General features: G+C 56.0%; 3 protein-coding genes across 24 annotated transcripts in view; 1 reads left to right on the forward strand and 2 right to left on the reverse strand.

The window, feature by feature from the left end:
• The window catches only part of SYNGAP1 (synaptic Ras GTPase activating protein 1), a 31,590-nt gene extending 21,572 nt beyond the window's left edge, over positions 1–10,018 (reverse strand). For 4 of the 13 annotated variants that reach the window (XR_006385259.1, XM_044255237.1, XM_044255235.1 and 1 more), the window contains exons 1-3: positions 9,952–10,018; positions 6,545–6,666; positions 4,322–4,427 (exon numbers count right to left, since the gene is read on the reverse strand). Coding sequence is in view for 9 of the 13 variants with exons in the window: in XM_044255237.1 (XP_044111172.1) it covers positions 4,322–4,427; positions 6,545–6,666; positions 9,952–10,018 (295 nt within the window). In the remaining 4 variants the exon portion in view is untranslated. Of the gene's footprint in view, positions 1–1,893; positions 1,938–3,464; positions 3,489–4,112; positions 4,129–4,321; positions 4,428–4,533; positions 4,794–5,007; positions 5,074–6,544; positions 6,667–9,951 lie in introns of those variants that run through there. The other 9 variants (XM_044255269.1, XM_044255277.1, XM_044255282.1 and 6 more) reach the window with 6 other exon arrangements.
• A 2,180-nt stretch (positions 10,019–12,198) lies between these two features.
• On the forward strand, positions 12,199–13,781 carry CUTA (cutA divalent cation tolerance homolog). 2 transcript variants are annotated; one of them, XM_044237991.1, is made up of 6 exons: positions 12,199–12,281; positions 12,675–12,883; positions 13,053–13,112; positions 13,224–13,269; positions 13,392–13,441; positions 13,554–13,781. In XM_044237991.1, the coding sequence occupies exons 2-6, from the start codon at positions 12,702–12,704 to the stop codon at positions 13,678–13,680; spliced, it is 465 nt and encodes a 154-aa protein (XP_044093926.1). In that variant the 5' UTR covers positions 12,199–12,281; positions 12,675–12,701; the 3' UTR covers positions 13,681–13,781. The 2 variants fall into 2 exon arrangements, with proteins under 2 accessions (XP_044093926.1, XP_044093917.1); XM_044237982.1 differs by having other exon boundaries at positions 12,277–12,416.
• A 101-nt stretch (positions 13,782–13,882) lies between these two features.
• PHF1 (PHD finger protein 1) lies at positions 13,883–18,968 on the reverse strand. Of its 9 annotated transcripts, none has more exons than XM_044255338.1 (15): positions 18,789–18,958; positions 17,880–18,055; positions 17,706–17,787; positions 17,499–17,594; positions 17,005–17,105; positions 16,750–16,898; positions 16,455–16,550; positions 16,237–16,305; positions 15,978–16,101; positions 15,797–15,864; positions 15,530–15,634; positions 15,217–15,406; positions 15,033–15,127; positions 14,684–14,761; positions 13,883–14,523 (listed from the first exon to the last, which is right to left on the reverse strand). In XM_044255338.1, exons 2-15 carry the CDS (start codon positions 18,036–18,038, stop codon positions 14,235–14,237), a joined length of 1,701 nt encoding a protein of 566 aa, XP_044111273.1. In that variant the 5' UTR covers positions 18,039–18,055; positions 18,789–18,958; the 3' UTR covers positions 13,883–14,234. The 9 variants fall into 9 exon arrangements, 7 of the variants coding, with proteins under 7 accessions (XP_044111273.1, XP_044111265.1, XP_044111280.1 ...); XM_044255330.1 differs by having other exon boundaries at positions 14,684–14,764; positions 18,789–18,957; XM_044255345.1 differs by lacking the exon at positions 14,684–14,761 and having other exon boundaries at positions 18,789–18,960.
• Between the last annotated feature and the right edge of the window lie 203 nt (positions 18,969–19,171).

Genomic DNA, 19,171 nt, shown 5'->3' on the forward strand with positions numbered 1-19,171 from the left:
ATGCATCTAAGGGGTCAGGATATCTTTTTCTTAGTCTCTCCATTTCTTCGGTATGGCTGCCTCACTCCCATTCCAAAGAAACCAAACTCAGCCGCTACTTCCATATGCAAGCTCCTCTAATAAAGGCACAAAGACTAACTTTAAATCGACTAGAATTTTGCTTTGGAGCTACAGAATTAACAGAAAGAGAACAAATTTGCGAACTGGCTTCCTTGGCTCTTGGAAGTAATATAACCTTACACGTTACCAGGAACTAAGACCCATGAACTCACACGTAAGTCACAGGTACGTGGAGGCCACAAACACAAATGCTTACAAAGACTTTCACTGCCACAAAAAGGGAAAACATGTAGAAAAAAAGAAAGTGACAGAAACACAGGACATTCTGTTATGAATGCTGCATACAGTGACATGTACAGAAAACATGGCACATACGCATGTACACACACAGAGCAAACCTGGTCAGTGCACCCTGCAATCCTGGGTCTCCAAGTCCCATCCCTACACGATGTATACACGCATGCACACACATAACAGCCACCTACACATACCCGTAACACAGGCATTGTGCACACACCCACACATGTACACACCCTGTGTACACACACAATCGCACTCTCACACACACACAGCAAGGGCTTGGACTCCCGCCTCTTCAACCTCTCTAATCTTGCCATCACCCACAGAATCTCCCCCTGCCCTCCAATTCGCCAAATCCCTAACCTTCCCTTCAGCCTTCATACCTTCCCTTCATACCCAGCTGGCAGCTCTCGAGGGGAGCCAAGGAGGGAGGCTGCCAGAGCTGGATGAGGAACAGAGTTGGACAGAGCAGAGAAATGAGGGGCAAAACTCTGTGCTGGGGACAGGAAGCTCTACTGACAGTCCCTGCGGTGACAGGCCCCCCACCATGAGCCAGGCTCCATGCCTGAGGGGCCATCCCTCATCCAACTAAGCCTGTTCCTACAGCCTACGTGAACCAGTGGCCTCTCTCATCTTGCCCCTTACTTCTCTCCAACAGCTTACTCACAGGCCTCTCTGCTTTCCCCACTCCTCCTCCCCAGCTTCCAGATCCTTTCTCCCTCCATCCCCATCCAGTTCCCCATCTTAAGCTCTCTTATCCTCTTTTTTCCTCAATCTGGCTCAAGCATCTCCCACATTCCCGTTCTCCAGCTATCCCTTTTCTCCAGGCGAAACCTCCCTCATTCCTCTTCACCTCCTTTCTCCCCACTTTTCCACTTTCTCTCCACTCCTTTCCTTTTCACCTTTTCTGTCCCCACTCCCAGACAGAGCAGGGGCTCACACCTGCCCACCCCAAAGGTGTTTCACATATAGTAGGGTTCCAAGAAGCCCACTTACGCACTCCCTTCCCCCACTTGCACACCACCCACATCCAGACACGCCCTGGACACCCGTGCTGGAATTGACACAGATACCCAGGCCAATGATGGAACACATGCAAAGACACACACCTGCCACCAGGGCAGAGAAAATCTTGCTCATGCTGCCACACATCCCTAGACACAAGAGACTGCCTGGAGGTGAGCTCCAGCTAAGGACATGCAAGCTCAGGGTCAGAGGTGACATGTACCAGTATGGCCAGTGGCCGGCCCAGCAGCCTCCTAGGCAGGAACCGGACAGAGGCACAATGAGAGAGGACAGGCTTGCACACGGCTGGGTGCACATGTGTGCATGAGGAACTGGGCCCCGGGTACACATGGCATCGACACACGGGGGGCAGGAGCATGGACACGAACACATACACGGACACACGGGCTGCTGTCTCCACCAAGGGGCTCCGAGACCACCCCACACCGGCCTCCCCCGCGAGCTCGCGACCCTGGCCCCCCGGGGCCGGTCCCCGACCCCCCACCTCCGCTGCCCCCCTCCAGTTACCATAACTCCCCCCACTCGGAAGATGCAGCGAGAACATGCGGAGGGAGCAGCTGCCGCCGCCGCCGCCGCCGCCGCCGCGGCTTCCCCACCCCCTTCCCCGCGCCCACGCACACGCGCGCCCCCGTCCCCACGCGCGCTCTTCGTCCGCCCGGCCCCGCCCTTACCTCGCACCGCCCCCTGGGGGGGTCGGGGGTGTCCCCGGTGGGGGAGGGGCCCCGCCCCTGCACGGGGGAGGGGCGGGGTGCGGCGGGAGAGGGGGCGGCGCGGCCCGGCTCGCGCCGCCCGGCGCGTTGGGGGCGGCGGCGGGGCCCGGGACGGCCGGCCGCGCGGTGACGGCCGCGGGAACGGCTCCCTCCGCCGCCGCTCCCGCCGCTGCCGCCGTTGCCCGGGCCCCGCCGCCGTTGCTAGGCGACCGCTGCTGCCGTGGCCGCCTCTGTCACGAGCCCCGTCGCCCGGAGACAGCGCGAGAGAGACGGGGGAGGGGGGCAAGGGGACCCCCAAAACCAACCGGGCCTCCCACCATCCCCTCCCGAGCAGGACCCCCCACCAAAACCGCGGAGGAAGCGAGGGGCGGCGGCTCCACCCAGCAAAGGAGGAGCCCTGGATTCCAATGCCCCTCAAAGGTCCGGCGACCTCTCCTGGGCTCCAGCGTCCACAGCTTCAGCACATACCTTCGCGGACCCAGGCCCCCAAGCCTCTAAAGATCCCTGTGTCCCTGCATATCATATCCTCTATGCCCTTTACAGATTCCATGTCCCCCTGAAAACCCCAGAGGTTCACCAGCTATCATCAACTCTTCACTAGACCTTCCCCCCAACTAGATATACTCCAGGACCCTCTTCTAACCCCTACTGAACCCTCAGCACGACGACCTCCACATATCATCCCCAACTCCAAACAAACACGGATGCCCCCACCCAAAATACACCGGAGACTCACACCAGAGACCCCAGACCCCAAGGGACTCAGGACAAGGAGAAACATGGGGATTATGTGGGCAGAGGTATCAACCACCCGACATATGATAAACATGCTCCGTGAGCATGTGACCATTCTGGCCTGGACACACAGGTATGCACATGTGCACACACACAAATCTTTCCCAGACATGAACATCACACACACACACACACACACACACACACACAGATGTGACAGACATCACACACATTCTCTGTACACACCATCACCACCACCTGGCTTTGCCTCATAGAAATGTGCTCTCCACACCCCCCTACCCCATGGTCAGAGGTTTCCATGACAACGACACACATCCCTACCCACCCACCTACCAACCCAGGGTCCCAGAGCTGGCCCCCAAGGGCAGTGAGACCTGCGCCTATCAGAAGAGGGCTATATATAGGGAGCTAAGGGATGGAGACAGGACACTGGATCTCTTTGAGGAAGAGAAACTGGGAGCCTGGATCCCTAAGGGAAGGGGCTGCTGGTGGAAGAATGGGTCACCAGGGGTTGGGGGGATGGAGGAACTGGATCCCTAGTCCTGGAAGGGAAATGCAGTGGTAGGGGGCAGTGATAAGGGGTTTCTAGGGGCTGAGGGCGTCTCTCTGCACCTTGGCTGCAGATCTCTGTTCTCTGCCTTCATCTCCCCTCACTGTTCCCATGGAAACCTTTTAAGCGAACTTCTCAGGAAGACAAAAATCTTTTTTTAAATGACTAAAGAGGGGGGTGGAGGGGGGGCAGAAAGAGGGAGGGAGGGGAAGAGACAGATGGAGAGAGGGAGAGAGTTGGAGAGACAGACTGAGCAGATAGCTCTACAGACAGACAGAAAGGAGATGATGGGGGTCTGATGAAGTTCCACCGGGAGCAGAGGGGAGCGACAGAGGAATCAAGAGGGATGGGGAAAATAAGAGAAATCGGGAGAGAAAAGAGAAAGGGGGTGACATTACTGCAGAAAATAGAAGCAGTTGAAGAGAAGAGAAAAGGGGGGCAAGAAAAGAGGGAGGGCCCACAGGCCAGAAGGTCTGGAAGAGGAAACAGGAGCGTGGGGGTGGGGCAGAGGTCTGGGGGGAGGGCAGGAACTAGGTCATTCTCTCCACGATCCCAGACCAAGGGCTGGGAGGGGCAGGGGCAGGAGCGCTCGGACAGGAAGCTAAAGATCTAAGGAGACTATTTTTACAAGCACCAGGAAAACAGGCAAACTTCGCTGCTGGAGAGCAAAAAGGGAGCGAAACACAGCAAAGACCACTGGGGCCTCTCACCCACAGCCCCAGTCCCGCTCCAGATCCCAGACGAGGGCGCCTTCTCCTTCCAGGCTCCCACTCGCAGGATGAGAGACCGTGTCTCCTCCTCCTCCCACCCCCTGACAGTTCCCTCATTTCCCCGACTCCCCCCTCCCCTGCAGTCCCGTCCACCTTCAGCCCTCTCCCCGTCACTGTCCGGGGCACGAGAGCCTGCTCGGCCGCCGTACCATGCTCGCCGTGGGGCCGCCCCTCCACCGGCACGGAGACCGTGCGTCTCAGCAGTTTGTTGCGACTGGACTCGCTCCGCCGGTCCCGGATCAGAAGGGGGTGTATCTAGGGGATGCGGGGGTGTGTCAGACCTCACCGGCCCAGGCCGTCCCTCCTCTTTCCCTCCCCCACCACGGAAGGATGAACCTCCCTCTCCACTGGGCCTGCCCACCTTCGGCCCCTGCTCCCGCACGCTCTTTAAGCTTCTCGGGATGAGTCGGTTTCTCTTTCCCCTCTCTCTCCAAGTCTCTCTCCCTCCTTTCCCTCCCGTCCCATCCTCCTCTTTCCTCCCTTCATTTCTTTTGAAACACCCTCCGGGAAATTATCCCAAACCCGACTCAGCTCTTCCCGCAACCCCGCAGGAGTCTGCTACTCTGGTAATCCCCTTTCCCCTTGACCTTCAGTTCCTCCATTCTCCCCGCTTTCCTTCCAACCTCCCACCTCCCTCACCACCTTCCCTCCCTCCGTGCCTGTCACGGGGGTAGCAGAAGCTGCATTTATAATCAGGATCTACAGCTTGTCTCCCTCCCACGGCCCGGCTTTCGGCCAGACTGGGACCCAACCTCCCCGCCCTGCTCAAAGGGCCTGGTCACCTTCCCCCACCCTTCATCTCCTTCCCTTGGCCCCTGCTCAGCCTTTCACTTGCCTCCTTCTCTTGAGCCATTCCCTCTTCCTGAGCCTCATCCCCAGCTCCAATCCTCCAATCTTCTCCACCCCTACAAGAACCACCCCACCTTGCTAGTCCCTAGCTCCAGGTCCACAATCCACCTACTTCCAGCCCCCTGTGGCCCTACACACTGCTCATCTATCCATCCCCTCCCACACCCTTCCCACTCCAGACTCTAGCCACTCAGTTGCCCCTCAGCTTGCTGGCCACCTCCCCTGGACTTTTGCCCAGCTCTGTCATTCCTTTGTTATCCCACTCTCTCAATCCTCACCACAGTCCCCATTCTTATTGGTTCCAGTTCCCCTCACTGATCCTACAGACCCCAACCTAATCAAGACTGGCGGCCACTAGTAAATCACTCAAATGGCCAATGCCTAAAACTTGGACTCCCAAACCACCTTTTCCTTTAAAGTCATCATGTCCTCCCCTAGACACCTGGACTTCACTCTGTGACCTGGAAGCTCTAGCCAGCTTCTCCACACTCTCCCTTGACCCTCAGGTCCCTCCAGACCCTAGTTAACCCCAACCAGTTCTAGCCCTGCCTCACCACACCCTCCCCAACAGTGTTAGGAACACCTCTCACCACCTCACTGGTCTCCAAGGCTACCTATCACTCTCTAAAGCTGGTCCCCCAAATTCCCCCCACTCGCTGAAGCATACCTCTGGGCCTCTACCTTTCATATCTGTATCATTTCTTCTGATGGGTCCTCCACTGCTGACCCCGTGCCCAGTTAGAACCCATACTTTCTTGGCTCTAATGGCCCTACTTGGTCCCCACCTCCCACACACTGGCTAGTCCCTGTCCCTCTCCCACTCCTACTGCTTTAGAAAATGTCCCCTACTCTCAGTTCCCCTGATTCCCCAGGCATCTCCTTCCTTATATTTTTTCCTGGTTGATGTCCTTGGTGAAAGCTCTCCTGGTCTCTCCAAACCCTGACCTTGGGCACCTTCCCAGTCTTCATCACCATCCACACCAAGATCCACTGACTTGTCATCTCTCCTAGGACCTTCTGGCCCTTTCCTGGTCCTGGTTTCCCTCAGTTCCCACTCACGAAAGGGGCAGGCCAGGGAGTGATGAGTGATGGGTCTTGCTGGCATGGGGGAAGAACAGGAGAGGGTTCCCGAGGACCACTTGGGAGGTGATCCCTCCAAAGCAATGCCCATTTCCTGCCACCCCTTCTCCAAGCCCTTCAGTTTCCCTTTCCCATCCTAACCTATCCCACAATATGGGCAGGGCCACAACAGGAGCCACCCCCAAGTCTTCAGAACCACATCTCCTCCCCAACACTGTATGGGCCCAGAAAGATCCCCCAGCGAAGGTGACAGAATGTTTACCCTTTTGCACACCCCAACACAAACCTCAATGTCCACCCTCCTCAGACCACTTGCAAATGTTTCTCTCTCCTTTGCCTTCTCTGTGCCTCTCACCCCTTCACTAATGAGGATTCTCCTCATCTTTCTTTCCACATTCTCCCATGCTACCCAGAAGTCTCCCCAACCTTCCCACTCTGCTCACCTCGTCCTCATCCAGCATGAGAAGCTGGTTCCCCGAGATGATGCAGAACCGTGGGTTCCAACCAGGACGATCATATGGGGAATGAACGTATTGGGTTCGGTGCATAGGGGGTCCCCGTACATCTGGGGGGGACAGAGACACACAGAAATGGTAAGGGAGGTTCTATGCACTTAGGAGACAGAGGCCCAAAATGGCAAGAAGAGAGTCCACAAAGTAAGAGAATAAGACCCCACCCGCCTTGGAGATCACAGATGGGGGTGAGGCACATGGTAACTTATTTAAAGGAACAGAAGACAAGCCTATATATCTGGGAGGAGAGAGGGGAGGGGAAATCACATCACATGGGGGCTCTGTAGACTGCAGGAAAAAAATATAGAGGGGCGGTTCAGGGAGGGGAATTATATCATGACAGAAAGGGTACACATTCAGAGGCAGAGAAAGGTGGTGGTGCTCTCCACACCCAAAAAATGAAAAGATGGAGGGTGCAGCAGAACTGGCAGAAGAGAAGCACATAGAATGGTGGTGGCAGGGGGCCTGGGAAGAGGGAGGGCACCCAAAAAACCACAGAAGACAAGGACTTGGAGGGAAGGTGGCTCCCCCAGCTATAAGAGAGTGAGAGGAGAAAGCTACACAGCTGTGGGAAAGAAGAATGGCGCCCGGGCTATAGGAACATTTGGGCATGAAATTCTGAAAGCTAAACATCTGGAAAAGAGAAGATGTGAGGGAGCTTACCGGTTCACAAAGTCTGGGACAGGAGAGGGCCTTTCTCCTCCCGCCTCTCCTCTACTCTCAGCTCCCTCCTCCTCTAGCCCAGCCCTGCTCAACTCTGGGAGAATTCTGGTTCTTCTGGTGGTAGGGGGAGGATAGGTCTTGCCAACATCTGGTTTTGGGAGGGGCTAGAGAGTGAGGAGGCAGGAAACATGCCTTCATTTGAATGAACAGAGATTGAATTGATCTCTTTTCCCACTCCATGCCCAGAGATCAAAGATTCCATAACGACCCCTTACTTCTCCTAGTCTCCAAGGACAGGATGGAAGCCAACTCCACAGGTGAGGAAACTCTCCAAGGTACAGTGAGGAGCTTGAGGAAGAAAAGGGGAAGGAAGAATGGAAAATCCAGGCCTGGGACAGAGAGGGGTCCTCCAAAATTTCAAGCTGGCGGTGGGGACAAACAGTAGACCAAGCATTGCCCATACTCGGAGATGCTCCCAGGGGCATCTTACCCAACTTAGCTATTCTTCCCTCACCCTTATCTCTGCACACTGTCTCTCCTTTAAATCCCAATGCCACATACCATCAAAGGGACACAGGGAAGAGGCACTATGGAAGTAAGAAAGAAATCAGATTGGTGACCTCAAAGTGAGAGAAAATAGGTTTAAGGTATCGCCGTGAGAAAGAATTTAGAGGAAGAAAAATCAAATTCTGTCACCTTTACAAGATAATTCATCATGGGTATCATGAAGGAAAAGAACTGGTCATTAAGCTCCATTCTAACTGATTACCTGAGTAGAAAAGTTTTTGAAAAATCTAGCCCCTTTCTGTCTATGAACGTGTTCTTCAAATTTACCCAACCTGCAGATCAGAGTCAGAGATGAACCCCTAGAATACATTTATTTAGAAATCCCAATACTTTGAGACTTTCACTATCTCAAAGCCATCTCAGAGAGTCTATCCGAAACCCTCTAGATACAGAGATCACCAGTCCCTAGGCTCCGAGGCTGCACACGCTGCAGGCAAAGCGACGGCTGTACTCAGGCTCTGAGGACTCCCAGAGGAGAAAGCCGTTGATCCATATGATCTTTCTGGGAGGGGCTGGTTCAGCCTGTGGCCACAGGGTGGCAGGTTAGAGGTCAGGGGACACCTTCCTTCTGGGAGCAGGGAAGGCCCCAGGGAACTCAGCTTAGAAGCAACTCTGGAAACACCCCCCCCCATACACACACACTGTCTAGACTTAAGTAAGGATGATTCCGGGAGGCAGATGCAAGAGACAGACTAACACAGCTGAGAAAAGGGAAAAATTTACTAGGATAAGAAGTCCCACAGGGCTCAGATGAGGAGGTCTTCTAGGTCCTGTTCCAACCACCAAACCTGCATCTTTGCACCCAAATCTCCAACACCCCAGGAAGTAGAGGAGATGAGAAAAGAGGACTGGGTGGTAAAGAGCTGAGGTATTAGGGGAAAGTGGGTAGGCACAGACTTGCAGCGACAAGGCAGGGAATGGGGTAGGGACAGAGGATGGGCTGGGGGACAAATCATAGGGACGGATCAAAAGAAAAGAAGGGAGAAAGGAGAGTAAATCTCTAGGGACAAGGAAATATACCAGAAGAGCCCAAGTGGACACGGGGCAGAAGAAATGAGGTATACCTAACAGGGGTACTAGGACAAGGGGGTCATGAAGGACAGGTGAAGAGGTGGTAGAGATACACGGGAGCTACCAGACAGAAGAGAGGGAGAGAGAATGGACCAGAGAAAGGACTGATACAAGAGAAGGACAGAAGGGGGACTCATATAAGGAACGGACACCATATGGGGGGAAAGATATAGGTGATGGACACCAGAGGAGGGAGGGGGAATGGCAATAGGGATTGGAGGTGGGGGAGGGGGTAAAAAGTGGTGAAGTGAAGGGGGCAGATAGGACCCCAGGGGTTACATTTCACTGGTCAAAAGCCTTAAGGAGGGTCAGAGTCTGGGGTAGGGTCCTAACCTGCTCTCTACTTCCATCACTCAATCTTACTTCTGTTGCCCCCTCCCCCCTCAATAAACACACACATAATTTTGGCCCTCCCCCTGCCCTGGTCTCTCCTCCCCCAGCCCATTCCCTCTCTCCTCTCTTCCCTCCATCTGGACCCTCCATCCCCCCCACCCCCCACTGCCTCCCTCTCTCTCCATCTGGCCCCTTCTTCTCTCCCTCCATCCTCCTCTCTTTTTCAACCCCCTACCATTCTCTGGGCCCCTTCACCGTATTCTACCCCCATCTTCTTTGCTTCTCCTTTCACCCCTATGTTTTCATTTCCCCCTCCTAGCCCCTTTCCTAAGACTGTCCGTCTATTTCCTTAATATTTTCCTCATCTCTCAGCTCCCACCTCCAAATTATTTCTGCAGCTCTTCCCCCAAACCTTTCCCTCTATCATCCCACCCCTTCTGGCAATCTCTTTCCCCTTCATCATTTTGCCCTCCGCCCCCTTCTAAGCCTGTTTCCTGGCCCCTCCGGCCCCTATCTACCCCTATCCTCTGGCCTCCAATCCCTCCTTCCCCATTGCTCCCATCCCTGCCTTCCCGGTCCTCCTCTCTCTCCCTCCATTTCAGCTGCTCCCCTCCCTGGCCCTGGCTCTGCTCCCCCCCCCCCGCCCTTGCCCCTCCCCCTCTTGCCCCCCCCAACTGGCCCTCCCCCTCCCCTCCCCACCGTACCTCTGAAGGGGGCATAGGACATCGCGGGGATGCTCCCCCGATGGATGGAGGCGCGAGACCTGCTCATCAGGCCTGGGGGGGAGGGGGCGGGGGGGGGGACGGGGGAGAAAGAGAAGAGAGAAAGAGGGGGAGAGAGAGGGGGAGAAGGAGGAGGAGGTGGAGGAGGAGGAGGAGGAGGAGAGAGGAGGAGAGAGGAGCGGAGAGGAGCGGAGAGGAGGAGAGAGGAGGAGGAGGAGGAGAATAGGAGCCAACGGCAGCAGCGGCAGCCGGGAGAGAGAGAGAGAGAGAGAGAGAGGGGGGCGGGGGAGCGAGCGACAGAAGAGAGAGCAGGAGGAGGAGGAGAGAGAGACTCTGCACCCCCCACCCCTACACAGTGAGAATCAGGGAAAGAGACCCCTGCCTCAAAAACACACCAGAATGAGAGAGAGTGCAGTTCTGAAAATGTAGACCTCAGATGCTGAGACAGAGAGACCCCAGACCCACAGAGAAAGATGCCTTGCTACCCACCCCCGGGGGGCAGGGTGTTAATCTGAGGCACAAACTCAAAATCTAGAGGAAAAGAGACCCCAATCTCAGGGAAAAAAAAATCCCAGATCCCCTATTGAGAGAAGGGTCAGAGGTCAAAATATGAGTGTCCAGTTTCAAAAGGTTCTCCACAGTTACAGAAAACTTGGACTCCAGAATCAGGTGGTGGTTTCAGGAACAAGATTAGACACCTAGAGTCAAAGAAAAAGGTGAGATCCAGATTCAGAAAAAAACCCAGACCTAGAATTAGCTCTTAGAGGACTAAGATCCAGAGAGAGATACCAGACCCCAGACTCAGATCTCAGAGAAGAGAAATTGCAGATTCAGAGACTGATAACTCAAGAGATAAACTCCAGACCTGGGGGCTGAGCGTGGGGTGAAGGGAGAGAGAGAGGGACAGACACTCATGCAGCTCAGAGATACAGAATGCAGAGACCCCAAACTCATGAAGAAGAATCTGAAAGACCTCAGAGAGTGATCGAGTCCCAGAAACAGATATTCCCCAAACAAAAAGGAAACTCAGTCCCGAGAAAGATCCACTGCAAATACTGAAAGGCCCTACAGAGATATAGCTCAAAAACAAACCCAAACCCAAAGACAGATAGATCTCAGGGAGACCCCATCCCCAGAGACACAGGTATGAGAGAACTCTCATAAACGCCCAGCTACGCCCACCAGCAGACTGGAGACCCCAAACATTGAAAGGATGGGGAATACTGGGGAGGGGGAGTGGCAAGAGCCTTTTCTCTGCTGCCTCCTCCCACCTTTCTCTCCTCTCATTGGCCCCTCTCTCCATTTTTGGGTCACTGGATGTGCTTGGGCCCCAGGGAAGTTATGTAGGACAGGTCCCGGCTCCTAGGGGGATGGGTTAAGGGAAGGAGACCCAAGATTCAGAGGTATACCACTCCTAGAGAATTAAATAGGAGAGGGGTAAGGGACAAAAGGACCACCACTACTTCCTGGAGTCCTCCATATCCCCAACCTGAAGCCCTCTCTCTCCCCCTCTCCACCCCCCACCCATTCACCAGTCTGTCTCAACCTTTGGGGATTTCAGTTAAGAAGGCTGAATTGCCCTCAGCCCCATTTTCATCACCCTCTATCCCACTTGAAGGGTCTCATTCTGTCCTTTTAAAATGCATCTTTCCCAACTAGCCATCGTGTCGCCGTGCCCATCCCTGCCTAACCATTATCCTATCCCCTGCCCAGGGACAGCTGGTTTCTCAGATTATGGTTCATTACCCAACCTAGGCATATGTCACTCCTAATCAAAGAGGCAGGGGGCGCTCTCTTCACCCCTTGAGGTTCAATCTTCTCAGACCCTGCCACTCCTTAAGGCCTCGGAAACAGTTTAAGGGCTGTAACTTGGCACATTCTGGGGTTTAAGGATTATCTCCCCACTCCACAACCTGACGCATCGAGTCGGCGGGGTCTCTAGCCCCCCTTTCTAGCGCCATCTCTCTCATCACGTGGCCTGCGGGACTGGCCTGCGATTGGCCTCTTCGCGCAGCCCATTGAGGGACAGCCGCCTGAGAGACCCGCTCCCTCACGTGACAGTGGAACGCCGCTGCGGCTCTCCTCAGCCTGCCATTGGCCGTTTCCGCTTTACACGGAAACGAGCGCGCCATTTCCGTGCACGACTGCAGAACCGGCCCTCGATTGGCCAAATTCCCTTTTGCTCCTCCCCCGAAGGGAGGAGGGGCAAGGTGGGCCACGTGTGGGCCAGGATTGGCTGGCTCTGGAAGTTCGGGCGGGCTTCTACTGTCACGTGGTGTGCCCTGTTTTCTTATCACGTGGGTGCGACCCAGGTAAGAAGAGGCCGCTCTTCCTGGGCTTGGGGTCCCTTCGCGGCGTTACGTGCGGTTGTTGATATTCAACCCTCCTCAACCAGCATAGGCTGCATGAGGGGGGGGCGGGCTCCCGCAATCCTGCTCGGCGGAGGGGTGAGTGACCGGCCCCGCCCCTTCCGGTCCTCGAAGCCTCGACCACCACCCTCACCCCAAATCTTAGGTTGGCTCCTGAGGAGGGAGTGGAGACCGAGTCTGCCTTAATTTCTCAAGTTTCTCTCCCAGCTTCAGGGACCTTTTCTTTCGGGGTGCAGAAGAGGGAAGGCAGAGCCTGTCTATCCAAGTCCAGGGTTCCCGAGATGCAATTTCCTCGGGTATTTGTGGGGTGACACCCTGTTCATTTCGTGCTCCCAGGCCGCTCTGCTCCTGTCGCTTCTTTGGATGCCGGCGCTGCTGCCTGTGGCCTCCCGCCTTTTCTTGCTCCCCCGAGCTCTGTTGTCCATGGCTTCAGGAAGCCCCCCGTCCCAGCCCCCGCCCGCCTCGAGCTCCGGCTATGTTCCCGGCTCGGTCTCTGCAGCCTTTGTCACCTGCCCCAACGAGAAGGTCGCCAAGGAGATCGCCAGGTGGGGACCTCGGTGTGGAGCGAGGAAGGAGCGAGTTGGGGGTGGGAGAGAAGAGTGCACTCCAGCAGCTTCCTGCCTGACCTCAGGCTTTGGAACCGTGCTTCTGGGCTGCCAGTGCAAAAATCCGGGTCGTGGGGCGTTCTGAATGGGGCTCTCTCTTCTCCTTCAGGGCTGTGGTGGAGAAGCGTCTGGCAGCCTGCGTTAACCTCATCCCTCAGATTACATCCATGTGAGTCCTTATAGGAGTTGGGGGGTTAGCCTAACTCTAGGGGCTGATTGGCAGTGCTTTTCCTTGAGGGCAATCTTTGCTCCCTCAACACTCTTTCCCTGACCTTTTCAGCTATGAGTGGAAAGGAAAGATTGAGGAGGACAATGAGGTGCTGATGGTGAGAAACATTTCCCCATCCAGTGAAAACTGGATTCCCTGACCCTGACTCCATTCCCTCACCGGAGATCCTGAAATCAGCCCCATTCCTTGATTCAGTCGTGTTTGTATTTTGCCTCACAGATGATTAAAACCCAAAGTTCCTTGGTTCCCGCTTTGGCAGATTTTGTTCGGTGAGAACTTTGACGTGGGTAGTGGTGAGGGTGGCACTTGCTGGGCAGTCTCGGGGGGTGGGCTCCTTTAGGTAGATCTTTGAGTGATCCCTGCCCCCCCATGTGTTCACAGTTCTGTGCACCCTTATGAAGTGGCTGAGGTGATTGCATTGCCTGTGGAGCAGGGAAACTCCCCATACCTGCACTGGGTACGTCAGGTTACAGAGTCTGTTTCAGACTCCAGCACAGTCCTACCATGAGAAACCCTGTTTATGCCATTGTTTTCCTTGTATACTTCATGCCCTTTAACTTCCAGGAGATGACTGGGCCCCTAATAAATCCTGTCTTTGGTTTTCTCTGCCTTTTGCCTTTTTCTTGTCAGGTGTGTGAATTTGGTTGGGAAAACTAAAAGTGTGCTAGTCCCTGTGTTCTCATCTTCCAGAATGACCCAGGGCTGCTAGATCTGTTTATTTACCTTTATTTCAATCATACAGAGTCCGGGATCCTTTATCATCCCCCCTCCCTCCTCAGTCTCCATCCCCAGGGGTTAAATAATTTTAAAAAATATTTAAAAAGCTGTAACAAAATAACATCAAAGGAAATGGGAAGAGGGATGGGGGAAGGGTCAGGAATCGGGAAGGGAGTAGAGAAGAGAGAGCCTCTTCCCCAAACTCCCACCTGGATTCCAGCCTGGGCAGTAGGGAGAACTACCCCCCGCACCTCCCCAGGTACATCCCAGCTGTAGGTGAGGTCAGAGGTCAGGGTATGAAAGTGCCGGTGTGTGTGAATGGGGAGGTAGGCAGAGGCAGGTTGTTTAGAAGATGCCCCCACCTCCCCACTCAACCAGGTACTGCACAGAACCATCAGGCCGTACTCTCCGAGCAAGGACCCGGACAGGGTCCCCTCGGGACAGGTAGCCAACCCCACCTCGGACTCCTCCCCCAGTCCCAGGAGACAAACTACGGCACAGGGGAGAAGGGGGTGCTGAGCGTCTAGGAAGACCTGGGGAGGGGGCTGGGACTGAGGACGATGAGGCAGTCATCGAGTGGGGGGCACTTTTAGGGATGTCTGTGGGGAAACCAATGTGAAGTTCCAGGGGTGACCTAGGGAGAGAAGGCAGTTGTGAGTCCAGATGCAGATAAGGACTAAAAATGGAGCTCACGTTTGGATCAGAGGCACAAAGAAATCGGGTTAGAGACTGAGGAACTTAAGAGCACAGACATGAAGAAGAGGGGTGGCACAGGTAAAGGGGAAGAATCTCACCTGTCTGGGGGTTCACCATCCCCAGAGGTCCCTGCGGTGCTGGCAGAGGGGTGGAAGGAAGCGAACATCCGGATGGGACTGCTGGGGTTGGGGAGGGGAAAGTCAGGACCTGAAGCAGGGGAAGAGGACCCTCTCCCACTGAGAAGAACATAGTTCAAACAGCCCCAAGGCATCCCCAGCCCCAGAATATTAGGGATAAGACATTGGTTCTGAAAGTCTCTAGGATAAGAAGTGAGTAGCCAAGGGGGAGATGGAAAATAATTCTGGGTAAGAAAGTCCAGAGGATGTAGAAAATTGGAAGAGAGATTCTAGGGGTATGTAACTGGTTGGAGGGTGAAGGAACACTGACCTGGGCAGGCAGCGGGCATCTGTGGGCCGGAAGTTGTAGCCGCTGCTGCCCTGGTAACTCTGGTTAGGGCTGGGGGGTGGTGGAGACACTGAGGCCTAAAGGAAGGAGCAGAGCACTAAGAGATAACCCTTGATTCCTTCCCACACCACCATTTGGCTTCATGGGGTTCCCCCTGCCCCTGTACCTGCAGTGCCCTCTGCAGACGAGCCCGCTCCCTTTGCTCCTGGGGCTCGGGCTGATTGCGCACTGCTGAGGGTGGCCCCAGCTCCTCCATTTTCCCCTTCTGCCTCCTCCTCAGGGGCTCTGGCTCCGGCCTCCGGCGCTTCCCCAGGGGACGTGAGACCCCTCCCCCAGGGCCCTGCCCTGAAGGGAAGCTGTAAGAGGCCTCCTTATCCCCCCAGCCCCCTCCCGGACACCCCAAAGACCTCCCCATCTCCATAGGTATGCCTCCCCCATTAATACCCTGAGGATTTCCCCATCCTCCCTGGACCAGTGACCTGGTGGGGGCTCCATCTTCAGTAACAGGCTCCACAGGGGGAGGGATCCGAGCATGGAGACCAAACAAGCATTTCCTCTTCTTAATCTCCCTCCCTGAAATGAAACTGGGGTGAGGAGAGAAATGATACAGGGTCAGTGCAGTAATAAAGGGCCCCTCTATGCCATTACTCAGTGCTTTTCAAAAATGATCTTCCCAGGGGGGCTGCAGCCCCTCTCCTCCCAAGCCTCTGTATCTGTCTCTCTTTCTGAGCCCCCTTCCAACTCACCGGTCCTTGTGGCTGTTGAGAGCAGAGAGGAGTTTGGAAGAACGTTCTCCCTTGGGAGTGTCTGAGAGCTGGGGAAGGGGGGCGCAAAAGGGGTCAGGGGAGCAGTGGTTCCTCTCCCTTCCCCCCTTTTTTTATACTTCTCTGTTCCCCCCTCACCCCCCAAAGCTTCACCACCCCTTACCTCCCCGAGGAGCAAACTGTCCCAATTCTCAGAAGTGAAGGGGAGGATCTCACGGTCAAAATCAAAGTATTTTTTCTTACAGCAAACGCTGAGGTGGTAGAGGACAAGATGGGCCACATCCACCCTGAAGAAATATTAAGTTGTCAGGGTTGTGGCAGCACTGCAAAAGCCTAGAGGGTCCCGAGGTGGGAGGCTGGGGCACACCGGGTGACCTCCTGGGGCTGCTGAGAGGACCTATGCTGAGGTCATGTCAGCTCACCAGCGAAGCTGTAGCCGCCTGACCTTCTCAGGGCCCCCCCGACACACACAGCATTCGAACTCATAGAACCTGGAAGTGGGCAAGAGGGAAGGAGAGAACACACCTTATGCCAGGAAACCATACCGGGCTATGGAGGACTCACAAGGACGGGGTGCGCAGGGGAGTCGAGCTTCAGAGGCTGGGGAGAAAATGGAGCAGAGGCCGCGCTCCTGGCTCACCTGTCCCCATAGAGGAGGGGCTTGCTCAGACACTGGGTGCAGGCCTCGTGGAACCACTGCAGGCAGCTCCGGCACTGCAGCATCTTCAGGTTCCACCTGAGGGGTGGCACAGGCCTCGTGACCTCCAGACACTGCCCCCACCTGAGGCACCCCATGCCCTCTGCACCACCTCCTTCTGTCCTCTTCAGCATTCCCCTCATCCTGTTCTTCCTCCTTCGTTCCCTGGGCTTCCCCTACCCGCACTGCCATCACTCCTTCCCTAAAGCCCCGCTGCCCCCCATCCGTCATTACTCACTCCCCGGGGCCACCACAGTAACAGTAGCTCTGCTGCCGGTTGCTCAGATGTCCAGCGTCCCAGTCTAGCCCCTTTAGTCCGTACGGCAGTGACAGCTTCATGCCCAGCATGGCCCGCGCATAGGGGCCCTTCTTCAGTGCACCCCCCCTCTGCAGACAGGAAACGGACAGCCTGCCTCAGAGGGGTGCAGGGGGGGTGAACGGAAAGGCTTGGGAGAGGCTGTGGATGGGAGGCTCCCACAGGAAAGTGACTTACCTTGGTGGCAATGGCGAAGACGCACTGGCGGCAGACCCAAGATGTGCCCTCTCCTTCTCCAGGAGCGGGGGCCCTTGGAACGTGGCAGTCCTGGTGATAAGCTGAATAACAATAATATTGATGGTGCTAGCAACTGGGACAGGAGGGGTCTCAGCCACCTGATTTCATCCTTGACCATGATCTGGTTGTAGTGGGTGAATTACCCTTATTTTACAGGTTAGGGGACAGACTCCTAAGGGTTTGGGGAGGTCTTATGGTTAGAAAAGGGTGTATCTAAACCACCCTCTGTCTATAAACCTCACACCTCCCCATTCCATGGCTGTTTCCCCCTGTGCTGGAAGGGAGTGAGGTTATAGAGTTCAGACTGGCCCAGAGCAAGTGGCTTGGGGACTCAGCCAGGACAGGTAGCATAAGGACCAGTGGTGGAGGGAAGACTTGAGAGGCAGCCTGGAAGGCTCAGCAAGCTGGACCATTCAGGTGTCCTGCCCTCTCACCGTGGCGACACTTCTCACAGCTGACCAGCCGGTTCCCAGGGCCCACAGTCTCAGAGCGACAGACACAGCAGAGAAGTTCCTCCCCGGGGAGGGCAGCTGTGAGGGAACACAGTGTTGTGGGGCCTATCCTTAAGCCCCCTTTCCATCCCCCACGCCAGTTTTCTGCTTTTCATGGCATGCCAGAGGCTTGGGACTCGAGGGTCTCACCGGGGCTAATGTCTTTCCATAGAACCAGAAACTGGGAATCGTCCTCAAACTGGACCAGACACACCTCCCGAGCACTGTCCACCTGGAATGGATGAGCACAGGGGACAACACAGGAATCAGAACTCCATAAGGAGAATGGGGGAAAGATAATAGGTCAGAGATCAAATCCCTTACCTTCTTGATGGTCCCCAAGTATAGCAGCCCATCCGTCCACCTGGCCAGCACATCTTGACCCTCCCAAAGACGAGGCCTGGGGCCTGAGGTGGGAGCAGGGGAGGCTGGATCCCAAAGTGGGGGGGCACCAGAGCGGCTCAGCCGGGGGGGCTGTGCCATTGCATCCTGGGGGGGGCCTAGCCAGAAGTAGGATGGGAGAAGGTTATGAATGTTGATCAACTCCCCATTTTTCTTTGCCTCAAGGATTCAAGTAACCGTGGTTCCAGTCTCCACATCTGAGACACCTTGATAGGAAACCACACAGCACCCCTCCCAAGCTTCTTGACTCCAGCTTTTCCAACTCTGGTGACTGGCTCTCCTCTCCCTAACACCCCCCCCACGACATCCCCCAACCTAGTTCTCTATAGTTTCCCAGCTTCGAGAGTTCCCCTGGGGTACTATATCCTGGCCTTGAGGTTTTGGAGAAATGATGGTTGCAGAAGCAAAGGTTACCATTCAGCTTCTACTGTCACCTTCTCCTGTTTGGAGGTATCATAATTGGGGTGCTCTGCTACCCAGAGATGCGTTTTGGGAGCTTTTCTGGAAATGTTTTCCAGAATAGAAACGGCTGCCTCCCTGGGCCCGCGTGTCTCATTCAGAACAATCATCCTGACACCAGGTTATGTCAGGTCACCCTCAAATACGGGGCTCCCTGCCCCGGGGTTAGATAACTTCCCTGAGTGCCCCGGGAGGGGGGCGTGTCCCAGTCCCGGTCTCTACTCCCCATGACGGCGAGTCCGAGAGGGGACTTGAGTCGGCCCAGCGCGAACCGATGCCTTGGCGGCGAGGCTCTCCCGCCCGCGCCCTGCGCGCCGACCCCCGGCTCCCTGCCCCCCCCTACCCCACGGGCGCCTCCCGCCGCCTCCTTACCAGTGACAGCTGGGGCCGCCGGGAGCCGGGCAGAGGCAGACGCGGGAGACCGAGGCGAACCCCCCGCGCGGGGAGGGCACGTCTGGGCGTCGGAGGGCGGGCAGGCAAGGGCCGGGGGGTCCCCAGGCCCAGCCCCTCCGTCCCAGCAGCTCTGGGGCGTATGACGCAGCAGCCAAAGCAGCGGCAGCGGCAGGAGGAGGCGGCGGGGGGGAAGGAGGGGAGTGGAGGGGAGGGACAAACCGGCTCGGGGGGAGGGTGGTGGGAGGGGAGGACTGGGGGGAAGGAGGAGCCGGTGGGGGGGCGGGCACCACCTCACCCCACCTCCCTCACCTCCAAAGGGCCTGGAGGGCGCGGAGCGAGTGGTGGCCTCTCCGTGTATGGGG

Source organism: Neovison vison, chromosome 1 (assembly GCF_020171115.1).
Source record: "Neovison vison isolate M4711 chromosome 1, ASM_NN_V1, whole genome shotgun sequence".
NCBI classification, from domain to species: Eukaryota; Metazoa; Chordata; class Mammalia; order Carnivora; family Mustelidae; genus Neogale; species Neogale vison.